At 23.8% G+C, this 22,556-nt stretch overlaps 3 protein-coding genes and 1 long non-coding RNA gene across 15 annotated transcripts in view; 2 read left to right on the top strand and 2 right to left on the bottom strand.

Moving 5' to 3' along the window:
* Positions 1–796: 796 nt before the first annotated feature.
* Positions 797–2,861, top strand: LOC122715539 (B-cell receptor-associated protein 31-like). The gene is made up of 3 exons (XM_043937807.1): positions 797–941; positions 1,944–2,232; positions 2,421–2,861. Exons 2-3 carry the CDS (start codon positions 1,965–1,967, stop codon positions 2,843–2,845), a joined length of 693 nt encoding a protein of 230 aa, XP_043793742.1. The 5' UTR covers positions 797–941; positions 1,944–1,964; the 3' UTR covers positions 2,846–2,861.
* A 2,922-nt stretch (positions 2,862–5,783) lies between these two features.
* Positions 5,784–8,422, top strand: LOC122715517. The gene is made up of 4 exons (XM_043937770.1): positions 5,784–5,875; positions 6,190–6,229; positions 6,303–7,056; positions 7,133–8,422. Exons 2-4 carry the CDS (start codon positions 6,206–6,208, stop codon positions 8,344–8,346), a joined length of 1,992 nt encoding a protein of 663 aa, XP_043793705.1. The 5' UTR covers positions 5,784–5,875; positions 6,190–6,205; the 3' UTR covers positions 8,347–8,422.
* Positions 8,423–8,590: 168 nt separating this feature from the next.
* LOC122715518 lies at positions 8,591–10,307 on the bottom strand. Its single transcript, XR_006346847.1, has 2 exons — positions 9,509–10,307; positions 8,591–9,418 (listed from the first exon to the last, which is right to left on the bottom strand). It is a non-coding gene; the product is annotated as an uncharacterized LOC122715518 (long non-coding RNA).
* Positions 10,308–12,673: 2,366 nt separating this feature from the next.
* LOC122715523 (kazrin) overlaps positions 12,674–22,556 on the bottom strand; it is a 172,568-nt gene continuing 162,685 nt past the window's right edge. For 7 of the 12 annotated variants that reach the window (XM_043937784.1, XM_043937788.1, XM_043937778.1 and 4 more), the window contains 4 exons: positions 20,397–20,586; positions 18,197–18,223; positions 15,174–15,194; positions 12,674–13,037 (listed from right to left, as the gene is read on the bottom strand). In XM_043937784.1, coding sequence (XP_043793719.1) covers positions 12,804–13,037; positions 15,174–15,194; positions 18,197–18,223; positions 20,397–20,586 — 472 coding nt within the window. In that variant the 3' untranslated portion in view covers positions 12,674–12,803. Of the gene's footprint in view, positions 13,038–15,173; positions 15,195–18,196; positions 18,224–18,244; positions 18,403–20,396; positions 20,587–22,556 lie in introns of those variants that run through there. The other 5 variants (XM_043937780.1, XM_043937781.1, XM_043937782.1 and 2 more) reach the window with 5 other exon arrangements.

Here is a 22,556-nt window from a genome sequence, read left to right as displayed (position 1 = left end):
TTAAAAATTTATTATAAATATATATATTATATATATCTCTATAATATATTTAAAAATCATCAAAATTCATGGCCTCATATCCATAGATTAACTAAGTTTTGTTTAAAATTGATCAGTTTAATCAATTACCATGTATAACAATTTAAAGAATATGATTTCGAGAAAAATGTATTTCAATAAAATTTTAAAATATTTACAATCTGAATTTTTTTAATTTTCTCATTAATAATTATTCTCTCTTAATAATTATTAAGATTCATATCTTATGAAGATTATTTCAATCTTTGAAGATAAACAACGATATATATCAATATGTATAAATTATTATGTTGTCCATGCATCTCAATTGCACTTCATGAATATTGCAGATATATTATTGTAACATTTTATGCTTACATTTATTATTATATAATATATATTGATTGATATATGTGCTTGTTTTTATAAAAATATTAAGTTTATTAAAGTCAACCAATTATATCTACATTCTATTCAAATCTTTTTTTACAGCAGATCTAGAAAATTTATATTTATCCCTATAAATGATTTGCTGACACTCTATAGTTTTTTTCTTCTATATTTTCTTGAATTGAATGTTATAAACATTTTATTTTCTGAAGCATATTGATAAAAGAACTTGTTAAGAAAGATAAATCTATGAGAAAGAAATTTGCACTTTTTCTCTACATATATTTATTAGTATAGTAAATACTTAATACTTATGTCCATATTCTAATGACAAAGCAATTTTACTATATTCAATTATATATACACAACATATATATTAGAGTCTAGATAATCCATTTACATCTTATATACAGTTTAGATCACATAAAAGATCATATAAAAAAGCCGGTGGAAATATACATTTCAAGTCTGACGTTTGTCTTATATTAGTTTTAGTATTTTTTCAATATTTTAGATATTAGAATTAATTGCCGGTATGTATCTTTTAATATTATTTTTACTAAAATAATATAATTTTTAAAATTATTCAAAATAATTATAATACAATAATTATTGCTAAATTTATTACATCATTGCAATTTTTATCAATTTGGTACTTTAAGACTAAATATATTATTATTAATTATTAAAATTATCAATGTATTAGTTAGATAATATTAATTTGAAATATTTTCATGAAATATTATAAATTAATAAAAATTCATTTTATTTTTTTTTAAATGTAAATAATTAAATATAAATGTATTATATAATTTTTAATAAATTAAAAGATTAGATAAAATATGTAATTGTTCAAATAAATCTAGAATATTGGCTATTCTGATGATGAATTCATATTCATTTACAGATATTTAATTAAAATATCTAATAGTTAAAATATAGGTTAGTTTAGATTTTGAATTCAAAATAATTTTGATTATAAATATCATTTCTAATATATATACTATATTTAAAGATATTCAGAATAATTTTAATAGATAATGTTTATTCTTTTAAATTTTATTATTTATTATTATAGAGTTTGAAAATAATTTTTATTAAAATTATTTATTTAAAATTATTTAAAATAAAAAATTTATTAAAGTTAAAATTAAATAATTATTAATATTTTATCAAAATAAAATAAAGGTTATATTTCAAAATATTTCATTAAAATCAATAAAACTTTTATTAAAAAATTTCATTATTATATAAAAAAATTTCAGTATTGCTATAAATTTGATCATTAAACTTTTATTTACATTAAAAAAAATATAAAATTGCTACATATTTTTTTATAAATAGATTTTAATCAAATTGTTTAATAATATTTATTCAAATTAAAAAATATAGAAAATGAATATTTAATTTAATACTTAATATTCATGTTCTACTAAATTAGTTCAAATTTTATTATAAATATTCGTATTTATTTTTAATATTGTAATTTTGTTTTTTTTCGTATTTATAATAATTTTTTCTTGGAATTTTTTTAGATGTGTTTATAAATAAAAACAATGAGTTTGCAGTGGACTTTAGTTGCTGTATTTCTTTATATTGAAATTGCAGTAGTATTATTATTGGTTTTGCCAATAATTTCTGCATCAAGATGGCAAAAGTTTTTTAAATCTAAATTTTTAAAAAGATTAAGTAATCAAGCATCAATTTATTTTTTAATTTTAATTGGAATCTTAGTTTTGTTTTTATTAGATGCCATTAGAGAAATACGAAAATATTCTATGATTGATGAACATAAAGAACATCATTTAGATGCTGAAATGCAAGGTACATATTTATATTTTTATTATAATATTACATCTATTATATCAGGTATATTATATATATATGATTATATATAATATAATATATTATATATTTTTTATCTATTTTAAAAATCTAATCTAATTATAATGTTATTTATCTTATCTTATTTATTAAATCTAATCTAATTATTATATTATTTTATATTTTAGGTAATATGAGATTATTCAGAGCAGAACGAAATTTTTATATATCTGGTTTTGCATTGTTTTTATGTCTTGTTATACAACGACTTGTGATTTTAATTTCTAAACAAGCTACTTTATTAGCACAAAATGAAGCAGCTATACGACAAGCACAATCTGCAACTACAACAGCAAAGCAATTATTGTCACAAAAAACAGAAAGTACACAGAATGATTTAAATGAAGTTCACAATGAAGAGATAACAGAATGGAAAAATCAAATTAAAGACTTACAAACAAAAAATAGAGAATTGGAAGATCAGCTTATAAAAGAAAAGAAAGATAAAGAAGCTATGAAATCTCAAGCGGAATCTCTTGCTAAAGAATATGATCGCTTAAATGATGAATATAATAATCATCTTCAATCAAATGGTCATAAGAAAAGTGATTAAATATTTTATTCTGTTATTTTTCTTTTACTTCTACTTTTAATTTTAATTATATTTTTTAATTTTAAATTTTATTATTAAAGGTGAAATATTTGAGGTGATAACTTTTATTGTAGAGGAAAATAATTGTTTTAAATTATTATATATACTTGAAAAATTCTAACCAAAATAATTTTAAAAAATTGAAATTGAATATTTTTGAAGCATATTATTCTGATTCTAACAGTTCAAAATTTATTATATATTGTTTATAATATATATATTGTTTATATTAAATATTGTATTAATTTATGTTATATAAATATATATTGATATGCTTATATATTGATATTGTACAATATTTGATATAAGAGATATTTATATTATAAGTTATAATATATAATTATTGTTAATTTCTTTTATGAATTATAAATCGATATTATAACTATTTAAACTTTATTTTTTCACAATTAGTATATAGAAAAGAATATTTATTCCTAAAAAGTTTTTAGAAAGAGATAAAACAATATTTTATTTTGTTTATTTTTTTTTTTGTTAATTATTTAGTTTTTATTATATAAAATTTCTAATTAGTTAATTTTAAATAATTAATTAAATAATTTTAACGGGTGTCAGAACTACTAGCCATCAAGAGCTTGAGTTTGAAAACATTAATTAAAAAACTATTATAAATATTATAAATAACAATTAAAAATATATGTGTCTATATATAATATCAACAATTTTAGAATATTCCATGTTTTAAATTTGTCAGATAAAAAAGAAAATTCTATTATATAAAATTTGATTGTTAGTGGTGGATTTAGCAGCTTTAAAACTGATAATCATGAAAGATTACCATGCATGCTGATAATAGATTAATATAATTTTTATTATTTTTAAAAAATATTGAAAAAAATATGTTGTAAAATTATACAAAGCTGTGTACGAAGAGAAATATTCTTAATATTTTCAAATATAAAAATTATTTTAAATATTTTATTTATTATTATTTTTTTTGAACTTATTAATAGAATTTAATTTTTTTTATATTTAAAAAAAAATTATTCTAAAAATACATTATCAAAAATTTAATAATATGGCACTATTATGTAAAATTAAAAGTATTATAAATTAACAATATATAAAATAAAAAGCATTATTAAGAATATATAAGAAGAAAATACAAAGCAAGAAATATTAGCAATATTAATATTGCAAAGATAATTCATGAAATAAAAAAAAATTTGCTTAATATATCAACTGTTTGTAAAAATTTTGCTTATTTTTATGCTCTAATATATATTTTATATTCTAATATATAATATAATGTTTTTGTATATCTATTGTTCTTTTTATGTTATTATATATAAATCATATGCAGTCTTATTGTCATATGTATATTTATTATATTTCATATTTTATTTGATATTATATTTTTTGATTTTATATATTAAAAAAAAATATATAAAATTAATTGAATTCTATATTTTGTCTGTTTCTTTAAAATCCCAAAAATTATATTACTTTAGAGAATTTTTTTAAATCCACCACTTTGTAATTCATAAGAGCAAGAAGAAAATATGAAAATATTTGTGAAAAAGAAAAAAAATGGCAAAAATATAATAATTAAATGAATCAAAATTAAGTTTAATAAAAAGAAAAAAAAAATAAATCTTGACAAGAATTGATCAAAAATGAAATAAATAAGGGAAAATCTGAAAAGAAAATCTTTGATAAATAATAATAAAAGAAATTAATTTTTTATTACTTTTTAAGTATTTTTTATCTATATATTCTTATCTATATATTTTATAAATATATTATAATGTAATTAATCTATTCGTCAATGCCTGTCAGATTTTCTAAAAAACAAATATGAATCAACAGAATTAAAATAAATATAATTAATGAATATAAATTAAAATATACAAAAAAATATTTAATTATATAATTTTATTTATTTATAATTTAATTATATAATTATAATTATATAATTTTAATTTAAATTATAAATAATAAATTATAAGTAATAAAAATTGGCCGATTTTGAATAAGTTACATAATTAAAAACATAATTACATATATTTACATTAGAATCATGATATTGTATAATATATATATATGTGTGTGTGTATATGTGTGTAACAATATATGTACAATATATTAATATTTATTTATTATAATTTATTATATTTATTATTATATAATATGTATTATATCTTTGTTATATATATATATAATATATATATTGTTATACATATTATTATACATATAATATATATAATAAGGATTTCGAAAATCTGGATAAATTTAACTGATAGGATTGCAGCAATCGTATATAAATTAAAGATTGTAATATAATATATATAATATATATATAATATATATAATATATATAATCATCTTAATCATCTTAATTATCATGTTTAATAAAATAAATAATTGTAAATAATAATATTGTATGTTCTATTTAATCTTAAAAATACTTTTAAATTAAAATATTTATAAGATTAATTTAAATATAACTATTTTTAAATCATCGAAAAAATTAATATTTTTTAAATATATAATTTATAATTATATACAAGATTTGTTTTGTTTTGTCCAAGAGGATGGCAGATTATGATATCAAGGTTTGATATAAATTTGGTATCAAAAATTGGTATAAGACTTATTATTTATTTTGATACACAGATAGATATATTTGAATTTATAATTAAATTTGATATTAATTTGTAGATATTGGGTATTAATTTAATGCTATGTTGTAATCAAATTTTTGAAATAAAAAACACTATCTAAACTTTTTGAAAATATGTTATCTAATAAAAATTTCATTTCTTATATTTGATAATATTTGTAAATGAAAATGAGATTCTATTATTTATTTTTATGGTTTTATTATATTTAATAAAATATAAATATTTGTAAAATGCAATTATGCAGATATATAATATAATTTTAATATATATGCTATTACTCACTATATATGCTAAAAATCATTAAAAAGGGGTTTTTTGAGCTTTAATGAAATTTAAAATATAACCAAAAGTAAGTATTTTCACATGGAAAAGTATGTACTTAAATATATATATATATGTATATCTAAAAATTGATTTTAATTTGAAAGTGATATTTTATTATTACTTGTATATTTAGACAATAAACATTGACATTGCTGTGAATTTGTTCATAAATATAATTGTATGTACATATTATTAACTATAATTATGATATAAAAAATATTATTTTTAATAATAATTTATATTTACATATATATATATATATATATTTTTTTTCTTTACTATTATAATTAGAAATTATTTATTTATGAGAAATTATATATAAAAATTTATTTTGTTTAGATTTTTTAAAATAAATATGGCTATTTCAAATGATGAAAAGGTAAATTTGCATATTCTTATTATTAATTTATTACTATATTATCAAAATTATATTTTCATATTATTTACTTTAGATAGAGGCAATCAAATTTGCTAAAGAATATCATCAAAATTATTATGAACTTCTTCCTGATTGGTTTCAATATGATTTTGAAAATTATGAACTTATAAGACATAAAATTGGATATGCTCTATTTGGTCTTCCTAAAATAGATATAGACGCTGAAATTTCAAATATTTCTATAAGTTGTACGAGTGATAATAATCAATCAGAATATATATTTAAAAAAATAATATATGACAAAACAATGTGCAAAGTTATAAATACAATATATGAAAAGATAATAAAATATGGAAAAGACAACAATAATAGTTCTATTTATATTGGAATTATATTTAATATAATATTCTTACAAACAAAAGTTTCACAGAAATCTAATGAAAAAGATAATGCATCAAACAAAGAGAATAATAACATATGTATTTTACCAATATTTAAATTAAAAACATTACAATATGATACATGGTTTATTGATAATGAGGGCAGAATTTATAAAACTTGGAAAGATTACATATCAAATAATACATTACCTCCATGTACTATGATTTTACCAAAAAATGGTTTATATCAGTGTAATCCAAATTATAAAGTAACAGAATATTTTTCAAGTGTATGGATTGAAATATTAGATTCTCCTGCTTGTACTTTTAAAAATAAAGTTCTTAAAGGTATTGATGTTGCTGTAAATGCAATGTCCATAATTAGTAATATTGGACTTAGTGCTGCTAGCTTTTTAACACCTATTGGACCAGCTATTCTCACTACAGGTATAAATTATTTTATTTATTCATAAATAAAATAATCTATCATATATTTTTATTTGATTGATATTTTGATTGCTAGGTTTAATTCATGGTGGAATTTGTGGGACATGGATTATTGTTAGAAATTCACAGAAATTAATAGATCTTGCTACACATAAACAATCCATCAATCCTATAAATAAAAATGCATTCTCTGCTTGGTTTGAAGTAAGTAGTACAGCTTTAACATTAGGAGCAAATAGTGGAACTATGCTTATCTCAAAGGCTCTTTCAAGAGGCTGTACTATAAGTGCTGCAGCTAAAGTAGCTTATAATTCTGTGATATTGAGCAATTTAACAGTGAATGGCGCTAGTGTAATTTACCAAGGATATCGTTTAATTGAAAAGTATAAGATGGAAAAAAATGTTGATCTCATAGATATAGCTATTTTTAGTTCACAAATTTTATTCTTTAGTAATACTTTAATAAAAACCAAATTAGCTAGTGAACTCATAGTATCATCTAAAGGTACTATTCTTGAAAAACTCAAGAACGCTTTACGAGTTAATCGTTTAAAACAGGAATTTAATAAAATAAAAGCATACAGTACTAAAGAGGTACAAAATAAATCTGAAAGTATTATATATAAGATAAAAGAATTTACTAATAAAGAAGATTTCTTAAATAGTTTAAGTAAAATGAATTGGAAAAATAAATTTTCAATAAAATATCAGAATGGCAATATTGTTATAAATAATAAAATATTTATACATCCTCTTCAGTTTACGACTCACTTATTGACGATTGGTGCAGTCACATTTAATTTAATAGATCCACATTCATCGATAGTATCTAAAGAAAGAAATTATATAATGATTAATTTAAAAATTCTAATAAAACAATTGTTAAAAAATTTTTATGCAGAAAAACAATATTCAGATGAAACAATTCCCGATGTTAATTATTTTAACGAAATATTACAAGAAATAAAGTACATGGATAACGCGGTTGATGTATTAAGTAAGTGTTTCAAAATTGCTGTAATTATAGTAGAACATTGCAATGATCCCCGGCAATTCTTATGTGATGCTGTTTATTTCTCATGGATATATTGTAAAGGAAATTTAAATAAATATGGTATAAACATTGGCACTACTTCTAAGAACAAAATATTTAATGAATTAGCAAGAATTGTTACGTTTTTATATGAATGCATCGAGGTAATAGCCAATGAATTATTTTCAGCTTTTTATGCGTATATATCAACCACAAAACCCGAAATTAATAATTATATCATGTTAAGTGATAATTAGACTGTATAAAATATATATGCATTTATGCAAAATTTAAATATATAAAAATCTAGAATAGAATAGAATACATATTACATGCAAAAAAATATATAAATATACAGAATATGCACTATGATATTATATTATATTTAGAATATGATATTTAAAACAAATTATTGTATTTAAATAAAATGATTTTTTTATTTTATTTTTAACTTTTATACGTTTCATATGATGATCTGAAAATAAATAAAAAAGAAAAAAATTTTATTTTTGCACAGAAGTGAAGGCATTTGTTTATTTCATTTCTCCCAAATATTTAAATACAACTCACACAAATATATACAGACGATACTGAGCACATTTACAATTAATTCATCTGATCATTGGTCGCATTATCATTTAAGACATTCATAAAATAAATGTTGCAATTGTCATCAATTTAAAAAATATGGATTGTATCGTAATATCGTATGGGTGCAAATTAATAATAAATTAAAAATTGACAAAATATTCAAATAATACAGCTTGTATCACGTAATATTAAAAATTTTCGTCAAATGAGCAAGACTGAATTCTCGGCCTTTTGAATTAAAAAATTTGTAATAAAATTAATCGAAGAATTCTAAATTTATGACATTCTGTACTACGAATTATCAAATTTTCATCACATATATAACATTTGAAGAACGTGCACCGTCCCGCGAATAAATTTATGAAACATCGTTGCCCATCGAATCTTATTTAATTATATATTGACGGGATGTGACGTTATAACCTAAATTAATTTATTCAAATAAATTACTTAGGTATATAACAGACAAATGAATAAATTATACCCTCAGTATTAATTCATCATTTATCGATCACTAAATGACGATAATACTGATCCACGGGTTAAACAAATTTACGGATCGAAAAAAATCTAATTTAATTATATAATTTATAACTGAATATAAATACATACAATAAGAAATTCTACAAATAAATATTAATTATTGAAATTTTTTTATCTACAAAATATATCATTTCATTACGCAAGCGTAATTAGAAGAATAAATCTTGACGTGCGATTCGATTCCGGCAATTTTCTCTAAACATGAGAAAAATATTTTACGTTGATATTAATTATTATAATAATTTTATAATAATCGTTTTATAATAATTAATATCGTATACATACGGCGTATATAAATACATCGTTGATTATAATCGGCACATGCACGCTTTTTCTTTTTTTTTTATTTTTAACAATTATATAATTAATTACATCATAACACGTATTTTTTAAACGATGATCACCATTCGAACTCTGGTGTTATATTCTGGTGTTTCTGTAAATAATATTACTTCATTCGCTTATCTATCGTTTATTCGCAAACATCATTTACCTATGTGCGTTGGAAGAGATAAAAGAAAAAAAAATATTTTATCTCTTTCTCTCGCATATCTGTACTATTTCGTTTCGTTATATATTATGTACAACTATTACGGAAACGAGAATGCAGAAAAAATAGGTTTCTCAAATAAGATTATGCACGATTTGTATTCGCAAAAATGCAGAAATGTATATGTGTATATCATATTTCGATTATTTTCTTTTCTTATTTTTTTTTTTATTTTTTTTTTATTTTTTTATTTTTTTTTTTTACATTAAAACTGATTGCAGTTTGGTCGTCGATTTATTTTTAGCTAACTATTCTAAATTTTTTCGTCGATAAATAAAATAGGTTTTTACCTATTATCTTCTATTTTATGATTTCTCTCAAGAAACAATGATTGGAATGTATATATGTGTTCATTGAATCTGTATTGAACGTGTTCGAATGTAATAAATTTGATGGAAGCCCCTGCATGCTTCTATTTCTTTGATTTTTGCAATTTTTAAGTAGATATAGATAGATTTTACTTGCAATCGAATCATTAAATATTAATATTATCAATATTATCAATATTAAATAATATTTATATATTATATTTAATATGTATATTATTTATATTAATTATTAGAATAATTATTATTAATATTGATAATATTAATTATCAACATTTTTATAATAATATATCAATTAGAATATACAGAGTATCTTAATTATTTGATGAATTTTTTTTTTTTTAATCTTTTGAGCTTTTATTTCAAAAGATCAAGAGCTTCCAAATTCGAACAACAGTCTTATAATTAATTCTAGAATTCAATGCTGATTAAATAACTTCCTAACATTATGTGAAAAGGTGACTGATATTATGTGCACGAACGCGGCTATTAATTATGTTATTATACAAATGAAAATTTTGAAATGGAATGAGGAATAAAATTCGAACTCGAAAAATCGCATAATTGATGTACAAAGTACAATTCTCTTTTCTAATTAGTCGTATAAAAACTTCGTTGAAATGTGTGTTTAATAAAAATAAAAAATAAAGAAAAAAGTAAAAATACAATTAAAATATACGATAAAAATATAATAAAATATTATAAATATATTGTAAATATATTCTCAAATAAACATTATATTTAAACAAAATAATTTTTTCATTTTTCTCAATGAATAATTTTATTATTTGATATATTTATGAAAATTGTCCTTTTTAAAATTCAACAAATTGTACTCAAATTCAACTCTTTTCTGTTAAAATAAAAAAAAATCAATTAAATTAATAATCAAATATTTAATTAAAATATATTGATTATTCATAACGACTTACAAAAAGATTTTAATCTTTATCTTAAATTTTGTTTAACTTTGAATGTTTATTTTTTCTTTTTTAAATGAAAATTCTTTTTCTCTTAAATGAACAAATTTTTTTCTTTAAATATGGTTTATGATAATTGACTATAAAATGGAACTCAATGAATATTAACCTATTTTTAAATTAAAACTTTAAACATTTAATCTAATACTTTGCTTATACACGCAATAAAAATGTAAAACAACATATTAAAAATTGGGAATTCCCAAGTAAATAAATTTATTATTAATTAATAATTTATACCAAGATATTCATATCATTATATTATATTAACATATTTGTAAGTCAGATGACGAATTAACTCGTTTAATAGATTAAATACTACAAAAATGATTTTAGATATATATATTTGGAGTGCATTTAATTAATTTATAGGATAATTCGCTTCGTGATATTAAAATTAATTGAAATTAGATGGAATAATTCTTCGTGACAATGTTTCAAATCCTTCGAAAGTTGTAATACGACCAGAGTCGAGGTTTCTTGTTAAAGTCTCTTTTATACGATAGATCTTTTTAGAAGTTTCTTTTCGAAAAATCATAGTTTTGAACGTTCGAAATAGATGATTATTATTCTTATGTCCCCATATATAGGCACAACAGGTTTTTTCATTCAAGTTTGCCGATTGTTACACAATTATTTTGATCATTATATACTGATTATTTTTGATACCACGATATGATACTATTAAAATTAATTAACCCTTTCACCTTTATCGAATTATTTTAATAATATTAATGTATAATATAATATAATCGATAATTTGAATTATTATTTATGTTAATTTTTATTATAACAGAAATATAGTTTGTGTTTTTACATCTACTATTTTATATAATAACAGAATATAAATTATTTGTACGAAATAAGGATGATAATATAGAATTAATAATATGCTTTATGATTTTTTAAATAGATGATATATTATAAACATTATATCATTATGTATTAGAATTTGTGTTTATAATAAAAAATATGAATTCTCTTTTAATTGAATCAGAGATTTCGAATGATTTAAGAGAATTGTTGCAATATCCTATCATATGATGATATATAATTTAATATTAAAATACATTATAAATAATATGTATCATACAAAATTGCATGAGTCAAGTTACAAATATAATAACACAATAACAAGACAAATCTCGAAAAATCATCAAAAATGTACATCAATTCAAACATTCCTCTTACAAATCATCAAACCATCGATTCATTGGTGAAAGAGTTAAGAGTTCATCATCAATCATCGAACAATCCCAGTTCTCGTTCCAAGCTAAATCACAGCTCAGGTAACACCCGATTTGTCACCAACGAAAAATACGATAATAAATAACGCCATTGGAAACGAGATCGTACGATTCGTCGCGAATCGTCATTGTATAATAACACGTCACCGTGTACATTCTCGAAGCCAGCTAAGCTAAATAAGTCCTAGGGCTCGGCTTTGGATTGTCGGAATCGTCTTTCGTGGTGCACGACCAGGCTTCCTCGGCCAAGCTTCCGTATCTTTGAACACCAGGAAACGGCGGCCCGGTGCTTTGAGGCGAGTAATAACCGCCCTTCAACTGATAATAGTTACCAGTCTGTTGATATTGATACTGGTCGCCGTGTAGAACGTTGCTATAGCCTGAATACGAGCCGTATTGCGAAGAGGAATACGACGAGGAGTATCCTCGCTCGCTCAGGCTTCTATAAGGCCCCGAATGTTGGGGCCTACCCTCCTGTCAAACGGGGGTGCTCACTGCCGCGCTTGTTATATAGTCGATGTCGCCTATGCTCTTCACCCTACGGTGTCTCTTGTTGCCTGTGATGGGTCTGGGCGGCAATTGCGGGGGTGGCGGTGAGTTGCTCCTGGCGCTGCTCATGTACTGGCTGGCGAGGCTTCCGGTGTCCGACGAAGACGATGGCGAGGCCTTTTCGCTCCTGGGTCGTAGACCAAAGGCTCTGCTCAACGATCCCTGTTGAGAGAAGTGAATTGTTGAATTAGTTAACTGAACATTTGGAATTTTTTACGATGGCCTCCATTTTTAACATAACATGGGAAATACGGTAGGTCTCATATCGATATATATGTATATATATATATATATATATATTTGGAGGGGAAATATTGTGGAAAAAATATTTGAAAGTTTTTCTTGATGTGATATTGTAGAAATATTTTTTCCAATTTTTTTGAGATATTTTTGTCGGGGTATCGAAAAAAAAATTTATTGTAATTCCTGGACAATATTGAAAATTTTTGAAATATAAAGATTTCCATTCATATATCAATTTTCGAACGACCATTTACATATAACAAAAACTTTATTCATTTCTAAGAAAATTAAATTTAATTCAATTTAAAAGATATATTATTTGATGAAATAATAATATCTAATAAAATACGAATGAAAAGATTTTAATATTTATATTAAAAGAAAATAGAGGATTAAAGTTTTCTTACGGTGATAAACACATTTAGAAAAAACGTTTAGAAAATTTCATTCACAAATGGAAATCACTATTTTTTTGCACTTAAAAATTTTTTCTTTCAATTATTCTATTAAATATATATACTATTATATTCTATATATTCTATTAAATATATATTTTATTAAATATATATAGAATTTTTCAATTATGTTTAGGAACTACTACAGAAATTTTTCAACTATGCTGGTATAGAGGCCTACTATATTTCGAAAGATCAATGGATCTCGACTTCCTCGGGGGGACGATGCTACGAGCAAACGAGCTATTGAGGTGTTCAAGATGCCGGGTCTGTGAAATTTAAGAATAAAATGTATGGAAAAATGATTGTTTGTAGCTGAATTGGTTGAGTCTGCAGTTTCGAAATGTTTCGAAACTAAATTTTTTTTTATAACCCTTCGTTTTTTTTCAAAAAAGATTTGAGAATTCCTGTTACTTACGTAAGTTTCGAAACAGTTTCGTTGAAAAAAGGTAAAGAAGAAATGAGGGATGATTGAGTGCGATCAGAAGCTAGGGATGCATGTGCAACGATAAAGTAAACAAAAGAGTTTCTACTTTTTATTATTCTAATATTTTTTTTTAAATTGCTCAACTAATTTATTGAATAACATAAGTCACGATCTTGCAAGGTTGAAAGGTTGCTTGCTAATAATAATTCATCACACTAAAAAATTCATCTTGACAATCGATCATTCATTCATTGAAAAAAGGATAACTAAAGAAAGAATAAGAAAACTAAAGAAATGATTACAATTTTCTAAAAAGGAGAGAAAAGAAAACAAGCAATGGAAATTAAAGTATCTTGCATGTAATGAAAAAGGCTAAAGAAGAATTAATCAAAAATTGGCTAATGAGGAAAATATAATTATTGTGCAAAAATTTTCGACTATCTATCTTATTGATTTTATAATAATAATTAAATAAATAGGTATATATTTTGAAGGTTTCTATATGTTATATAGAAATTTATTTTAGAAACTATAATAAAGAAATTAATAAAAAAAAAAGTTAAAAATTGAAATTTTTTTGATATATTAAGAAAACAATAACAGAAAATATAAAATAAAATTATTAAAAAAGAAAAGAAGCAAAATCATATAATATTTTAATTATTTTAAATTAATTAATATTTTTTAAAGTTATTACTTATTTTAGATATAAAATATCTCAAGATATAGAATTAAAAGACATTATGTGCGTCTTACATTCATTTAAAAATAAGATATAGAAATAAATACTTTTTATAGTAGTCAAAAATATTTATACTCATATAAATATTCAAAATACTCATACTTACACATTTTTTTATTCCATAGAATTTCAAGTTATTCCTTACAATCGATTAAATTAATTTAATAAAAATTTTTGCTATTTGTATTTATTATTAATAATAAAATAATTTTATTATTGACAATAAAATTTCAATAATTTATATCATATCTATTAAATAGCCTGATTAGCCAATTTTTATGTGATTATATTTATAAAAAAATTCTAAAAAAAAAAGGATACACAATTTAAAATCGATAATCACAACTACGAAATAATTCATAAAGGAAAAGATTGCAAGAAAAGAAACAAACGTATCAGTCATATGCGCAAGTAGATTATGACAAGCATACCTGTGAGCTCTTCCACGACAACTAGTAAAGGACGAAACAAGGCGGATTAAGAACCCACATCGTGAATTCCACATTGAAATCATCAGTTTATATTTACACAATAGCTCGTCATTGTTATAATCAATTATCTTTAAATTGCTAAAAATTCGAGCGTTCGTACGCTTTGCCTTTTGTATCCTGTTTTTTTCTCTTTCTCTCTCTCTCTTTCTCTCTCTCTTTCTCTCTCTCTCTTTCTCTCTCTCTCTCTTTTTTTATCCCTTTCTTATTCACTACAATAATCAACCCTTAAAAACAGGACACTCTAGTTAACATACATGAAAAAGGAAAATGTGATAATCGTTGCTTTTGTATGTACAGTGTATACAATGTGGCGGCGATGCATCAGCCTTTAAAAGCCTTTAAAATTTATTATGTAATTGTTAATTGATAATTAAGAATCGGCAGTTATACTTTGTATCGTAGTTCATCGAACATTCTAACTAAAATAAAATTATAAATAATAATTTAAATAAAAATGAAAGAAAAATTAAATTCAAATTTTTGACTCAATTCTATCTTTACTTTTATGAAATATTATACTAATTGATGAATTATTTTTAACTGAGATTATTGAATCATTAAATGACTAAAAAAAAAAAAATTAAAAAAAAAAGTTAAATTATAGACAAATTATTATTATATGATTTTTATCATAAAAATAAATATAGAATACGAATTAAAAATTAATTAATTTAATTTTATAAATCATTCGCGATCAGTTAAATTATAAATTAAATTATTATTTTTTGATTGATCAATTTTCCAAAAAAAATGAGAAATTAAGATTAAAAAAAAAATTGCATTTCTATAAGATTCGATGAATTACGATAAAATATATTCAATAATTCGTATATATTTAATTAAATTTGACTAGATTAAGCTCATCTTTTGCGAATTTGCTTTTGCGATGACGTGCTATAATAATTAATTCGCTGTATTCGTATTCGAAGAGAATCGTCAACGATGGTTTACAAGTTTTACAAAGATAGATAATTAAAAGTACAAGGGTCGACTGTTTTGCGTAATTCCTACAAATGCAGGCGATACGATTACGCTCGTACCCTGAATCAGTCAGTCTTTTTCTTTTTTTTTTCTTTGATTTTTAGTTTGAAGAACAATTCCAAATTATTTTCGAAATCGAAAAAGAAACAAAGTTTATCTCTCAGACTCGTCGGACTGACGACGAAAATTTTTCACGAATTTTCATTCAATCTTTTCCTATATCACATCCCCGCAAGAAAAATGTTACGAAAATATTTAGTTTTTTCGAAAAGCAAAAATAATAACATATTTTTTTAGAGATCATTCTGAGCAATGTATATTACAAAGTGTTAATATATTCATGAAAATGTTGATCCATTTCGCTTTTGAACTTAATAAATAAGCCTCAATTGGAATTTTTATTTATTTGTTTTGAGCTCTAGAATTGACACTTTAAAAAAATTATCTCACGAATATTATGAATTAATTTTTTTTTTTCGAAATATGAAAGTGATATAAATTATAAATAATCAAATGTATTCGAGGTATTTAATTTTTAATAATATTTATTTGGAATTATATTCTATATTGATATTATAATGTTGATTTACAGAATGATTAATAGACACGTAACTTTTCTCAATTTCTTCTGATCGATGGATAAACAGAGAGTGGAATTTCTAAATCTCTTTGTACATTTCTTTATATTTTTTATATGGATCGTCATCAATATAAAATGTAAAATATTTCAGAATATCTTGAAAATGAATTAAGCCATAATAATATGATATTTTTTATTCAAAATGATCCCTTAAATATGTTGATAAAATTTATTGATTTTTATCTGAATATCCTGTATATGAAACATGCATTATCAACTCCATTTAGGTTTCCATCGAATTATTTAATTCTTAAATGATTAAGAATTAAATTAAATGAAGTATTAAATTTTTTTTAGAAAATGGAATCGATCAGTTTCGATTTCTGAGTAATTCGTATTACTGTCGATATTATTAAACAAAATTAAAATAATGATTATCTTAAATATTGAATTTAGATATTAAATTAAATCGTACTTTAATGGGTCAGAAGATATTTCACGCAATGAAATGAAATGAGAATTGAAAATTCGTTTAGTCAAGTGACAATTCTCTTGTGGAAGTGTGATATGGTGACGACCATTACGTCGAATTGTTGTAATGCCGCGTACTCATTTACTCGTATTTTCGAAGTCCGTACGATCGAGGTCGAGATCCATGAGAATCGTCTACATTTCAGCTGAGTGTCCAATTAATTACAACATCATGGATCGAAACGAACATTACAACATATTTGAATGGATTGTCGCAAATTTTTTTCAGACACTTCGCTAAAATCCAGACATTTGAAATTTACGAGGAGACATCTGAGAGAGCGCGAAGGATGCCTCCCCGTTTTGAAAAATGCTCTAAGACATGTGCATGAATATCTACTATGTTCTCAATAAAATCTGGAACGTGTAAGATCGCGATGAATTGCTTCCGTGAAAAGTATTCATTTGAACTACTTATTAGAATATTTTTAAATTTTCAATAATTGTATCCGAAAAATAAAAATTAATATACGTTTCTAAATTCTATTTTATATATGTAGAATGTTTTAAATTAAACTACACAGTAGCAATCATCGTTTCCTTTACTCCTTCCTTCACATAGCTGTTCTCTCGAAGTTTCCTCGTGCATATATTTATATTTTAACTTTTTATAATTTCAAATTTGAAATTTCAATTATAAGAAAAATAATAATAATAATAAAAAAAGAAAGGAAACGTAATTTCTTATAACTCGAGCAATCAAACAGAGGAAACTTCGAAGAGGTAAAATGAACGCAACCTCAGGTGAGAACTCATCATTAGGGACCTATGACGATATATTGATGTACACACGTGGCGAAAGAAACGATGAATTGATACAGATCTAGATACACATATACGTATATAATGAATATATACATATATACCGAACCTTTTTCAAGTAAAGAAGACTGCAGGTCTGCGACGATCCACAGGATGCAGGGACAATGATTAACGTTAGGTTAAGCACATAGCTCACAGCTTTTAACCCTTATCGTATGTTTAAGAATCGGTCACACTTGTAGCTATAGAATAGTCTCTATTTTTCTGGATCCTTCATTTCGAAATCGTTAATCCTTGGTTCACGTGGAAGAACGACTAGAAATTTAATATACATATTTTCCTCTTTTATTTTCCCCATTTTCTCACTAGATCTCTTCGTGTTGTATAACGACGAGCTTCGTGATGTTTTTTTTTGATAATAGCCAATAATGAATAAAGCTTGATGCTTGCGTGATATTTAGCCGTTAATAAAAAAGTGATGTTCTTGGGCAGCTTTGTTGGTATAGCTATTCGAGATATATATGTATATACATTCTCTTGCGTCTATATCTACAAAGTGTACGCTACTTTCGATAAGGATTAAAGTTATTCGAGGTAATATCAAGAAAGGGAACTTTTTTGTTTTCTTTTTTTTTTTTTTTTTTATCTGATGGAAAATACTGCGCGAGCGTCCTTAACTAAAGCGATGCCATGCAATCGTGCCAATGAGAAAATCAAACGAATAAAGAAGTCGATATATGTATATACTATACATATATATATATATACAGAAACGAAACAATGAGAAATTAATATGATGATAATTTAGAAATGTGTATGAAAATTCTTAATCAGCAGTGGCTCGATTTGTTATGAATACAAAAAGAAAAATATTTTAAAATTATATTATATATATTATATATATAATAATATTTTAAAAATATTTTAAATAATAAATACACGTTTGATAAAATCGATTCGAACAACTGCTGTAAAAATGATCATTATGTAGCTATGTAATATTTGTCAATGATGGCTCTCAAAATGTAATTTGTTTCACTACTTTTTCAAAATATTTTATTATATATAACGATTTTATTAATATGTATCGAACATTATCGAAAGTCATCCATGACTGTAATAATAATAATAATAATAATAATGATGATGATGATAATGATTACGATGCCTTTCAAAGCAGATCGCTTTTAATCGAATTCTTTCATTTATTTTTTTGTAATATCAAAGTAAGAATATTCTCTAATTAATATTATTCAATATCATATAAAATTTTTACAACATTAATAATATTTAGAAACATCATCACGAATAATATTATTTTAAATTAAATGCATTTATTTTCTAAAAATATTAATAAATATGTATTGAATCTACAATTAATTTGAGGATTAAATGCTTCGAAGTTATTAGCTCAAATCAAATCAAATAGATATATTCGTAAACTACAAATCTTTCTCTTTAAAATATTCTTTGTTTCATCTCGATACGACTTTTCGTTTCCGAGATATCATCGTTCAAAGCGAATAGTGTTTTTTGGCATTTCATTATCGCTGTTTTACTCGCGCGATCGAATTTCTCACTCTTATACACGGCGTTGATCTATCCCAAGCTTCGCGAGCATATAGTGATTAAATAAACAGTGAGTCAGCGTTTTCTTTTACTATTACTACTAGTTGTACGTATTTCTAGTAAGAAATGTAGGTTATCGCGCCAATCATTATTTCTTTTTATTTCAGAGCGATTCTTAAAAATAATTCTTAATAATCTTAAATAATTCAAGAACAAATTGAATTATCAAGTTGAAACAAAATTTGCCACAAATGGTATGCTTTTATATATTTAAACGTAATTCTAATAATAATTTCTTAAACATAATCTACGTTGCGAATGAAATAAAAAGATATTTCGTGTTTTCTTACTTACTGTATCAATCTATATTTAAAACGTAAATTAAAATTAAGCAAAATAAAAATTATGAAAAAAAAGGGAATAAAGAATCTAAACGTTCAATTAGCAAAGAAATTTAAATTCAATTAAATTTAAATCATATGATCCTCCTCACAACGTATCTGTTATTTTTCTAATCGCAATATAAGAAAACAGCAGCAAATAAACGAAAAGAAAGTGATCAATTAAAAAGACAGGAAAAGATAAAAACGCGCGAATAGCGATCTGCAAAGAACGAATCGTGTCCTGCATCAGCTCGAGGAAGAATGCAAGGAGAAAAATAAACGATAATAAAAATACCACCGAGTTCCCGGTGCAGTGGTGAATGGACCAGGTGTCTTTGAATCTATACGGTACGTTACCCTGAGGCTGGATCTGCGTCTATCGACCGTGCCCGAGTGATTGGCTGTCATGTGTAGGGCGGACAGGGAGCTCTGATGATGTTGAAGATGCAGCGCCCTGCTTCCACGACCGAGGCTACCACCCGCGCTCACTGTGCTCATAGGACGACCACCTCCGGTGCTGTTCCTCGGGACCACCTCCAGCTGACTTCTACACACACGCACACCACGCGTTCATGCACGCCTTTCTGCGTACCACGCATCCTGACCGCTTATATGCACACACCTTGGCGACACCGCGGACACACACACGTTCGGCACGTTTTGCAGCGAACCTCTCTCCCATATTTTAATTTTTGTTTTATTTTATTTTATTTTTTTTTTCCCCCTTTTCTATCGTTTCGTGCTTCGTATATAATAACGTTTAACTTTTCTCTTATCTTTTTTTCTTTTCTTTTCGTTTCTCTGAGCACAAAGGAGTGTGAAGCTATGGGAAGAAGAAGTGTAATTTGCGTGATTCGTTTAACACGTTCCACTGAGTTATTATAGAAACTGAGATATTATAGAAACGAAATGTTTTATTAGCAATGAATAGAAGTATTTTTCAATGAAGAAAATTATAATTTTGCATATTTGTTAGCTTTATGTAGGATGTTTGGTAAGATAGAAAATTTAAGGAGTGATTCTAGGGAGAGATTGAAACAAACAGAAAAATTGATATAAGAAACTTATTCAAGTTATAAATAAGTATAATATAAGTATAATACTTATATTAAATATAATATTATAATAATTAAGTATAATATAGTTTATAATATAATTTTGTATTAGATGAAGAGATTAGATGAGTTTGATAGAAATAGAGTTATTTTTATTTATTATATGCGTTTGTTTTAATCTCTGAAATTACTTTTTAAATTTTGTATCTACTTTATCCAGATAATATGATCAATAGATTGTAAATGCTTATTCATTTTATAAAAATTTAAATGCATAGAAATCTATGTGAATGAATATGATATGCAAAAAAGCATAAAATATTCAAAATATAGTATTCATTATTATGATATTTAAAAAAAAAAGAGAAATCTCTATTTAACTTTTATTTCTTTAGTAAAAATAAAAATTTGTGTTCAATACAAATTTTACATAAACATCCGCAATCTAAATTGTTTTACTTTTGATTAAAAAATTTTTTTTTCTCTTTTTTTTAAACGTGAAACGTGTTAATATTCGGCAAGAATAAGTTATAAAATTTTGAAAATAAAAATTTCTATAATATAAATTTAATAATAGATAATATATAATAAAAAATATTTTAAAAAAAGTATGGAATCGTGTTGTTTATAAAATTTGGTAGAAGAAGTATAACTAGTTTTAGCGGATGTGAAGAACTTTCGTATTTCTCTGATTTGTGGAAAGGGCGGAAGTTGGTATTCAAGAAAATTGCGAGATCGAGTTAAAGTTTGCGACTATCCAATAATAGTTCTTTTTAAAGTGAAAAATTTTACTATGGCGGGAACAGTGCGAGGGATACGTAAAAGAGTACGTTAGGATGCAGATAAAGTTAACTCTGAAACTCGTCTTGGCACACAAAATATATCGTGATCAACGTGGATGGATACTTGGCAATTGAACAGTGGCTCGCTGCAAGTGCTCGACAATAGAGAACGAGATATGTATCATAATGAATATCTAGTTACAACATAAATATACATACACAAGCATTTTGTGCACCATCGATATAAGAATGTATATATGTTTACTGGATACGCAGGGTCGTTCATGAGGGATCGACCGAGGCGCATCGAGCGTTGCTGGTCAGTCGATTGGAATAAACACCGAACAGTCAAAAATGTAAATATCAAATTAGAAAAAGATGAAAGGAACCATAATGCATACTGGTGTAATCCGTGACAATTCTATCAAACCCCTTTAACTCTTAAACTTTACCCCATCCTCTTCTTATTTCAAATGAAATTCACTTCAAAAGAAATTGGATCCGTTTATTTTTACTAATTCATACATTCTGAAAATCTTTTGATAGTAAGTATCTAATCAAATTCCAAGTAATTGACAGAGATTATGATAACATTGGAAGAACAAGAGTCCAGGTTAAGAAAGTCCAGCCTCTTCAACTTTATAATATCTTTGAAAGCAATCTTTAATCCTACGAATTAA

Source organism: Apis laboriosa, unplaced genomic scaffold (assembly GCF_014066325.1).
Source record: "Apis laboriosa isolate Shangri-la unplaced genomic scaffold, ASM1406632v1 scaffold38_cov145, whole genome shotgun sequence".
Lineage (NCBI taxonomy): Eukaryota > Metazoa > Arthropoda > Insecta > Hymenoptera > Apidae > Apis > Apis laboriosa.
Note: the sequence above shows the minus strand (reverse complement) of the source record. Positions and strands in the feature narration are given on the sequence as shown.